At 39.1% G+C, this 9,155-nt stretch overlaps 2 protein-coding genes across 3 annotated transcripts; one reads left to right on the forward strand and one right to left on the reverse strand.

The window, feature by feature from the left end:
- The first annotated feature begins 498 nt into the window (after positions 1 to 498).
- On the forward strand, positions 499 to 3,201 carry LOC145496736 (uncharacterized). 2 transcript variants are annotated; one of them, XM_081476481.1, is made up of 3 exons: positions 499 to 608; positions 1,982 to 2,153; positions 2,896 to 3,201. In XM_081476481.1, the coding sequence occupies exons 2-3, from the start codon at positions 2,096 to 2,098 to the stop codon at positions 3,183 to 3,185; spliced, it is 348 nt and encodes a 115-aa protein (XP_081332607.1). In that variant the 5' UTR covers positions 499 to 608; positions 1,982 to 2,095; the 3' UTR covers positions 3,186 to 3,201. The 2 variants fall into 2 exon arrangements, with proteins under 2 accessions (XP_081332607.1, XP_081332600.1); XM_081476474.1 differs by having other exon boundaries at positions 2,095 to 2,153.
- Positions 3,202 to 4,730: 1,529 nt separating this feature from the next.
- Positions 4,731 to 9,019, reverse strand: LOC145496658 (uncharacterized). The gene is made up of 3 exons (XM_081476386.1): positions 8,372 to 9,019; positions 5,990 to 6,373; positions 4,731 to 5,045 (listed from the first exon to the last, which is right to left on the reverse strand). The coding sequence occupies exons 1-3, from the start codon at positions 8,445 to 8,447 to the stop codon at positions 4,738 to 4,740; spliced, it is 768 nt and encodes a 255-aa protein (XP_081332512.1). The 5' UTR covers positions 8,448 to 9,019; the 3' UTR covers positions 4,731 to 4,737.
- Positions 9,020 to 9,155: the final 136 nt, after the last annotated feature.

The following is a 9,155-nucleotide window of genomic DNA, read 5'->3' on the forward strand; positions in this document are numbered from 1 at the left end:
GGATAAATCGCTATCCAGCGGAAAATTGTTGGCAAAAGAAAAAGTACGCCATAGTGATTTATACGGTGGATAGCGTTATCCACCCTTTGAACAATTCAACTGGGCCCGGACTGCCAAATAAAACCACATAAGACACGTACTCAACGGGACCCGACCAAGTCTAGTTCTGGCCCTCTACGTCTGTACCCAACGCTACGCTTTAGGGGGGAGAGCTGAGGGCGTAGCGTTGCGTGACAGAGCTAGAGATGGCCAGAACTGGATTTTATAGGACCCGACTGAAAACGATAAATTATCTCCGAACTCTCATATTCTCCGTATAGTACGAACAAGAACAAATACTCCTTTTCAGAGAACAGTGGAGAGGAGTGAGCAGTGAAAATAAACATTCTGCATCTATTTTAAATCATTTTTCTCGCTCCCTCCACCCTTGACCGTTCCCTTCTCACAAAGCCGTTTTCATGGCAACGAAATGTTTGCGACAGAATTTGTTACGCCCTGGCGAGTGTTTTATTGAACGATTGTAAATAATTGGGGAATCGAATTAGTAAAACGTCAATTCTATTTTCAACTCTTCTGGAGAGGTTTGCTTTTTCTGCCTTACCAAACAGGTATGTCAAGCTGTACGGCATGAACTAAGCAGGGTAGTTTTAGATAGTACTGCAATTTGTACCTACCCCATTTTAAACACGTTTTGCCTTTTAAAGTGGAAATACTTGGGATTCTTCATTCTCCGGGGAATGCTTACTGCAATTTAGTTTTAAGGTCGATAGGAAGGTTTGGCGTCACATGATAGGTCATTCACGTTGATGATCAGTCCAACCTTGATTGTTGCCAGTTTGAAAATTAAAAGAGCTGCTATTCGCCACCTTAAAAATTTGTTGTACCATTTTATTGTTCACACAAAGACAGATTGTCCCGTTTAACGACTTTTGCGTCGAGGAGACAGCATTGGCTTTATTTGCCACGAAATAATTCATTTTGAGCGCCCGAGGTGGCAAATGTATACGATAATTTAGATTGTAACGTTAAGATTTAAACTGACTATAGTACTGATCCGTTTTAAATCTTGTGAAGTGAAGTAATTTTGTCACCCATCGACCAGATCCTGACTGCAGTATGGGCAACACAACAGAAACATTTCACTGCCTCCGAATACAATGTATGCATTTAATTTCTGTTTGCCTTAGTCAATTGTCGGGTTTTGAAGTGGTCTTGTAAACAGAATAAATTTACGGGCTTGCTTGCTAAGTGAGGCAACCCGCCTACGGTCGTAGGAAAATAGCCCGCGTTTATAAGCAATACTACCAACCCCGCCATTACAGGGTGAACGTTCTTGAGGTTAACTTCGTAGAAAGACAAAATGGCGGTTGAACAACGTGTTGCTCTGTTAGCCTTTTTAATTCCACTAGCTGCTTCTGCTGCAACGATTTACTTGATCGACTGTCCATTCCTTGTTCTTTAGAAACCTCTTGCAATTCTTGGCGGCTGCTACCTGGTTTTCGTTCTCGTAGAGAACGGGGACCTTTCTCTAGCCTTGTGCTATCGACGGCAAAGTAGTCGAAGTGGTGGTGTTTACACGGGCTTGAAGCGTCACTTTCACTCTCAATTCTTGGCAGGGCAGAAGAAGTCGGCAAAAACTTGCTTGCCGGGTTTGTAGTCGCGGGCAGATATATATACAGTTGTGGTTTAGAATTTGGTGAACTTTTAGATATAACATGAACACCACTCCGGCTAGGCGGGTTATCCTACCTTGAAACGTTTACATGGTAAAATATGACAACCGTTGAGAGGGCTACGCTATCCGCCAGACCTGGCAACCCGCCTGGGTGGATTACGCCACCTATCAAGTGAAAGTGATCAATACAAGATGAGAGATTATATGGACCTGCGGACCTACCCGGGATGCCCCACCTCCAACTGAAACAGGCCCTAAAGCTTGGGATTCCAAAGAGTGGTCGGGTTAATTAAGTTTCATTTTCAGAAATTTCCTGAGCATACTTTTACGGGACAGAAATAAATGCCCGGATTGGGACGAAAGTAAGGTGGGCTTCCAAACGTTTTTCGTGATTTCTTATAATTCGTTTTTAAATTCAGAATGAGGTGCTCCGTTGTGCTCCTGGCGGTCATGATTTCGCCTTACATGTTCGATCCAGGTGAGCTGCTGTGATAATGTAAAGGAGAGGATATTGGGGCCTATTGAAAAAAAGTACATTAACTAAATGATACTTACTCGAGTGTTTGTCTGAAAACTTACGCAGGCAAATGTAACAATTATGGAGTGTAGCCATGCAGTAAAATGCTTTCGCAGCATTGTCTCATCCCATACAAGCTAAGAGATATTATGTCACACAAAAAATGAGATCTTCGGCTCGCCCACCTTTCGATATGGACGACTACTTACGCTCGCTCGAGTCCCGTCAGACACGTCCATAAATCTAGTTGCAAGGAGGAATGCTTAAAGTTTAGCAACTTGAAGATTAGTGTACAGTCTCAGCTGCAGTCTTTGCACCAAGGATCCGTTGTATTCTAGCAATGTATTAAAGTAGTAGACTTAGAGCCCCTTCAAAGGTCATACGTACATCAATATGATGGAAATTCTCTTTTCGGATTGTCATACACTTCTTTTCACTCAAGTTTTGAAACGTTGATATCCACCACTGGAGTCAAAGACCCCAAGTCGATAATTTTCCTGTTCTAGTTTCATCAGAGCGCTAACATATGCTGGTAGAAAATATTAAATGGCACGAGCTTGAAGCTTTGATAAGAGGGTGGGTCGGGGCTTGGACACATTTATCCTGAAGTAAGACAAGCTTTCTTTGGCCTTTATCTGATCACAATAAGTTTAAACGCCAGGTTGATTCTCCTTCTTTAAAACTCAGTTTCGCTTGTTTGCAGTCTTGTCTCTTCGCTGCCATGTGTGCCTCAGCTATTCGTCGTGGGAGGACTGTGCAAAGTCACAAGATCCTTTAACCTGTGAGCCCGAGGATACGCACTGCCTCCGTCAAATGGTGCATGTCGACATGGGCTTCTTTAACACAACAACGTTCGTGAAGACTTGCGCAACATCTGATAAATGCACACCCGACGCCGTGCGTCGGTGCAAAAACAGCAGTGGTTTTGGGCAGATGGGCATTAAAGATGTGAAATGTGACCTGGAATGCTGCCAAGGAGATTTGTGTTATTAGTAATAGAAAGACGGAGCTAATAAAATATGGATCAGTGAAAATTACTCTCCGGTGGGTAAGTTTCCCCTTTGTTTCCTGGAACCGTGATTTTGATTTTGAGATAAATATCCATCTGTAATCACGCGAAGAAAATGAAGAAGTATGACTGCTTTATCCAAGACACGTACTCCACCCCTTCCACCTTCTCTTGTTCCACACTATTCCCACCTCTCAGTCACCAGCTTATTTCATGTTGCAATATCTGGTTGCTAAGCAACTGATCGCACTACGACAATATTCCGAGCGCTCTTGAGTTGTTCAGTGGTTCATTGGATACTAAAACTCCGACACTTTACGATGGTTTCAACGAAGATTCCCAAACGCTGTTATTGTTCCCGTGATCACGTACTGCACTATAAATGGAGCCAACAAAGGAGACATTTCAATGTTAAACCGTTTTAATCACTTTTAATGGGACTAGTTTTAACTTATGCTGACTGTTAACAGCTTATAAATAAAGGAACTACTACTGCTACCGACAGCTGAACGACATGTCCAGTAGCTGTTTTAAATATCAACCGAAAACGTGACTGAAAAAAAGCATAGGTGTTGGTGAAGAAAGCACTTATTGTCCCGTTCTCTACACTTTTAACCAAAAAGCGTTTAACATACAGCTTGAATTTCACGATGTGATCTAAGTCTTCTTTTTTCGGAACCCTTAGTTCTTAATTAAAATAAAAATATTACCGCTAAAAATAAATATTTCAAGTGTGAGAAATAACATGACCAATTAAAAATAAAATATACATGTACAATCAGCTTAACCAACCTGCAACCTAAATAGGAAGAATTAGTAGTATTATCTCACAAGTAATTATTTCCTGTACAACAAAATTTAAATCAAGAAACTCCTTTTTGAATTTCAACTTCCCTTGCAGAAATCCTGCATGCCGGTATTGTAACAGGAGTTCCAATTGCAAATTTCGTTTCATAATTAGCTTGCAAGCATAGACTACAACCAGTTAGAAATCTGTTGATAAAATTTAGTCATGTAGTTGTTCTTAATTGTTACAAATGATCTTTCACTGAAAAAAGTTTTGTGTAACTTCAGATATTAAACAGCATTACATGTATTCTGTCCCAGCCTCTCACAGTTCAAATTGCCATGTGTAGAATGAGCAAAAACATGTTTATTATGACATCAGTGATGAAGTACTTTATCAGTGTTGTTATTGTTTCATTTCATTTGTAAATACTTGTAATGTTTTGAGGTTTGGCGATGAAAATGAATGTGTACACTACCTAAAAGTAAACACTACTTTCCACCCTTCTCCCCTTTCAGTCACATGACATTTGTAGTAAATATACATACATGTACCACTGAATATATCACTTTGGTTAAAACATAATGCATTTACCCCTTACGTAAACTACACAGTACATACATGTACATGTATGACAGCTTTCAGTTACAAGAGTAATAGAGTACAACTACAGTAACAAGAAAGCTAACTACACAAGTCATATGTATTTAGAACAGTTACTGTATAAGTAAACTACTAAGATCTCCTCGTTAAGAAACAACATCCACTCCATCCACCTCCATGGTCAAGTGTGGTTTCTCTGTACCAAGCAGCGCATCATTGTCAAACTCACCAATGTCTGTGCGATAAACAAATGGAATGTCAGTTATGGGATCCAGGAGTGAGAAGTCCAGGTCATCATAGTTGCGATTTGTGAGTTCTACTGTCCAGAAAGGCTTTTTAACACTAAACTGTCTGCTTTTGAAATGGCGATAGATCAGAAATGCAGTGGTAGCAAGGCAGCCAACTCCAAATGTGGTACAAACAGCGACTATGATTTTCTCCTTTGTTGAAAACCCTGAAGCAAAGTACAGTGTGGTAACAGGAGTTAAAATACATGTACATTGTACAAGAATTATTTGAAAAAAATTAACAGTAACCAACTTCTGCACATGTATACAATAAATTGCACATGTACCAGAAGTGTTTATTATTTCATGCAACCAAAAATACTGTGTACAAGAATGACCCAAGTGAATGATTCATTCATGATGATACCTTTTAAAACCAATGACAATTTAGGTAACAAAAAAGAATTTCATAGAAATGAATGTAACATATAATTCTCAAACTCATGAAAAATTTATCCAGTTTAAAGAAAGGAAAACATATCTGTGATGGGATTTGGATATCTGATCTTACAAAGCATGATACTTTTACAATTTCATTTTTCATTTTCTCTCCACCTTTAGTTTCAATTGAGAAGACATACATGTATGAAACACTTGAGAGTGTGTTTCACCACATTTTCAAACACCTTGAAGTCCATAAAAAATATTCTGAAGCTGTGAGTTGCTTTTTCAACTCTCTCCTCCGAGTTTGGAAAAGTGATAAAACAGTCAATATGTTGTATTTGACATACAACAGATCACATGACCTTCAGCTACATCAGCATGTCCTCAATAACATCATCATGATGTCATTCATTCATTACACTCATAAAGCCATACTTGTGTTGTTCCATGAAATGTCCACACCCCTCCCTGCATGGCTGTGGTTTGAATCCTCCCCCTTCCCACTGTCACCCAAACCCCACACCTCTGGAAATTCCAGTTTAGCCTGAAGTTCAGTCCAGTTTAGATTGGCTTTAGAAACCCTTCTCCATCTTGGAAAGTATAGATCCACAGTAACCTTTCCTGGGTTGGGCATAAAAATTCCCAGGAACCACATGTTAATGCCATTTGTGACACCCTTATATGCAGAAATATTTACAGAATTGTGCATAAACATATGAAAACCTACCAGACTTTTTTGCTTCCACTTTGTCCTTCTCCATGACACAATTCTTAATAAAGGAATTTACATGACGATCATTGCCTGAACATCCCTTGCAGTCCAAACTTGTACCATTATATCGACAGATAAAGCACTTATGATTCCCTTTATCACAAGGATCTTTAAGCTGGCTAGAACCAATATTACACATGCAGGCATTACAAGATCCTTGAAGAGTAGTTTCATTATTATCAAAGCCTGCTGCACAGTTACTACATAGCAAGTTGTCTCTTAAGTTCTCTTTGCACTTGACGCAAGATATCGTTCCATTGTCTAACAGTCTGCATGCAGCTGATGAAACGTTCCTTAGGCATGTTAGGCAGTGGATTCCAAGCTGGTCTGTCAAATCAACTGCAATGAGAGAGAATAAAGCTCATGTTGGTGAATGGCTAAAAAGGAAACATAATTTCAGTGATTCTTCTTCACAGTAGTTAAAATCATCCCTTGGATAACTTCTATTGGGAGTCAAAATGTGTCTGCTGCTACTGGATTTTCACCTATTGCATTTCATATATTAGTAAATTAGTATGCACCTGAATTATATAAATAGGACCATCACTATGCATTTACACTAAAAGTAAATTTTCTCAGTGTGAGTCTTGCAATTAATTTGTATTTTCATGAAGCCCTGAGCATGAGTCAATAACTTATACATTTGTTCAAGTTGCTCAAGTAGTGAGTACGCTGGGAACTAGTAATAACTCAAGAACATCAGCTCCTTGCCTTTTGGTATTTTTTTGTGCGACACAACATTGACAATGAAGAAGATGGGAAAAAACTATGAAAGCAGATATCAAATACATGTATACTTATACAGTGTATGTCTTTTCTTTAATCCTTTAATGTTTTTTGTATTTCAGGCCTTTTTATTCTCCAGGTGCGCTTTGCTTTGCAACATATTGACCAACAATCACTTCTCAACTTGAGAAAAGGTTGCCATATTCTGTTGCCTGAAAATTCACATTTTGCTGAATACTTTATTCATTTCAACAAGGAAATCTACTGTAGTCTGATAATATAATAATAATAAAAATAGTAATAATAATAATATAATAATAATATAATAATAATAATAATAATAATAATAATAATCAAATATTTATCCAGGATAACCCTTCAGTACAAAGTCCTGTTATCAACAGGGTCCTGCTGACTAAGAATTAAAAAGTAATAAATAAAATTATTAAGATATATAAAATAAGATACTGGGGATTGACCTGAAATTGATAAAGAGTTGCCTGCATTATGTCATGAATGGTACTTTTGGGTATCATGCAACCTTTTAAAAGAAAAGCAGGGAGTTATTTACTTCTGTGAGCAAAAATGCAGAACTATAAGTGCCTGGTTCAAGCTTCCATAAGCTTCTTGTTCACTCGGCAAACGTAAACACATCTGGGAACATTTTGGATTGATAGAAATCACAATAATATCACAGTTGACTCACCAGTTACATTTAGTATATGGTCAAATAAACTCTTAGATTTCAAAGGTGGAAAAAAGCACTTAATATGACTGGCCCCAAGGGAAACACCTCAAGGCGAAGCCAGAAAGAGCATTGACTGTCGAGGGAAAACAAAACTCACTGTTTCCTTTGGTGTCAGTCACTTTGCATTATATTAGACCTCCCAACTAAAATACATGTAGCACAAACTGAAAAACTTATTCACTTGACACCAGCAGGCACACAAATCTGACACAGTTTCAAGGTACATGACCTGATCACGTCATATGCAAGTTGAAAATTCCTGTTGCTGTTTGCATAGTGTGTTAGGGAGTCTTTTCTCTGCCCTTGGGACATGTTGAGAGCTAGTGAGTTTTGATCGATGACATCCAAAACATTCTCCTCCAATCAGAAAACGTATTTTAGTTGGGAGGTATAACAAACCCATTAAATGACACTGAATAATCATCATATACCAGTCGGAAAATAATTGAAGTGTCAGATTCAGACATTATGAGCGCTTTTATAACGAGTTAAAATAAAAATAATGAAAATAAATACCTCTACATTAAAGCCATAAAACAACGACTGGGATAATACATTGTAATTTTGATTTGAAGAATCAGTCTCGTGTACATCTACAGGAGCTTACACCTCAGAGAAACGGATCACAGCACAGATACACGCCTTGCAACCATGACTGCAGGGCTCTTTCATGGACCTTAATTAACGCTTCGTTAACATAAATATTGCACGTGAAAGTGAGAGCTAGCCAAGTAATATTACTGGAACATATGCATATTCAACTAGCTTGCTCGCTCTGTCTCAGATTAATTTGCTGAAACGCTCTTAAAACATCGGAAAACACACGATCTAGTCCAAAGAAACGTGCAGCAAAACTTTCCTACCTTTGGCTCCGTCGTCTTGTGCTTTTATCGACGCAGAAAGAATTGTTAAAACGAGTAACCTTACATCCACTTCCATGTCGAGTGGAATCACTGTAGAACCACGCACGTACGAATAAAATGATATTGCGATCGGATCTGCAAACTGATTTTGCACAATTTTACCATAACATGAAAATGTGCCCGAAACAAAGGAACTTTACGCTACTTCTGTTGCAGAGTCAGGCATTTGGCGGAAGAATTCACACAATAGTGCTTCGCTAACAATAATTTTCCCAGGCCTTGAAAGAAAAATTTTTTGGTGAAAGCTTTGTGGCCGCTCTCTCATTGCAATCGTGAGGAAACTGGCACGGGCAAAGATTCGATGACGTCATCTTTCCAACCACAGACCTACCAGCCCTGATACCCTGAGAAAAGCAAACGCACTGAACTACTTGAACCTGTCTCTGATGCCTTGTTCTAGTGTTTGCGTTTTTCTTGATTCGTTACTTTTTTTATTCCAGTGTTTGTTTACAGCCGTCTTCATGGGATCAACTGATTTATCAGGGGCGAATCCAGGATTTTTCTTAGGAGGGAGTGCACCACTGAAGAAATGGCGTAACTGACTGGTGAGGTAAACAACTTCTGAAAGCGAATACGAAGAAGACTTCATCTCGGGGGGGGGGGGGGGGGTGGGGGGAGTTGCGCAAGGGCTGCACCCCGGCTAGATCCGTCCCTGTTTAAATTGCCAGTGAAGTGCCGATTAAGGTGGATTCAGGACGACTTTCGTTTTTGGATAGGACAAATC

This window comes from Orbicella franksi, chromosome 1 (assembly GCF_964199315.1).
Source record: "Orbicella franksi chromosome 1, jaOrbFran1.1, whole genome shotgun sequence".
Lineage (NCBI taxonomy): Eukaryota > Metazoa > Cnidaria > Anthozoa > Scleractinia > Merulinidae > Orbicella > Orbicella franksi.

Coding starts and splice junctions, on each gene's coding strand:
- LOC145496736 (XM_081476481.1), top strand. CDS start 2,096: ATGAGGTGCTCCGTTGTGCTCCTGGCGGTCATGATTTCGCCTTACATG. Junction 2,154..2,895: donor GCCTTACATGTTCGATCCAG/GTGAGCTGCTGT, acceptor GCTTGTTTGCAG/TCTTGTCTCTTCGCTGCCAT.
- LOC145496658 (XM_081476386.1), bottom strand. CDS start 8,447: ATGGAAGTGGATGTAAGGTTACTCGTTTTAACAATTCTTTCTGCGTCG. Junction 6,374..8,371: donor ACAAGACGACGGAGCCAAAG/GTAGGAAAGTTT, acceptor CTCTCATTGCAG/TTGATTTGACAGACCAGCTT. Junction 5,046..5,989: donor AGTGGAAGCAAAAAAGTCTG/GTAGGTTTTCAT, acceptor ACTTTGCTTCAG/GGTTTTCAACAAAGGAGAAA.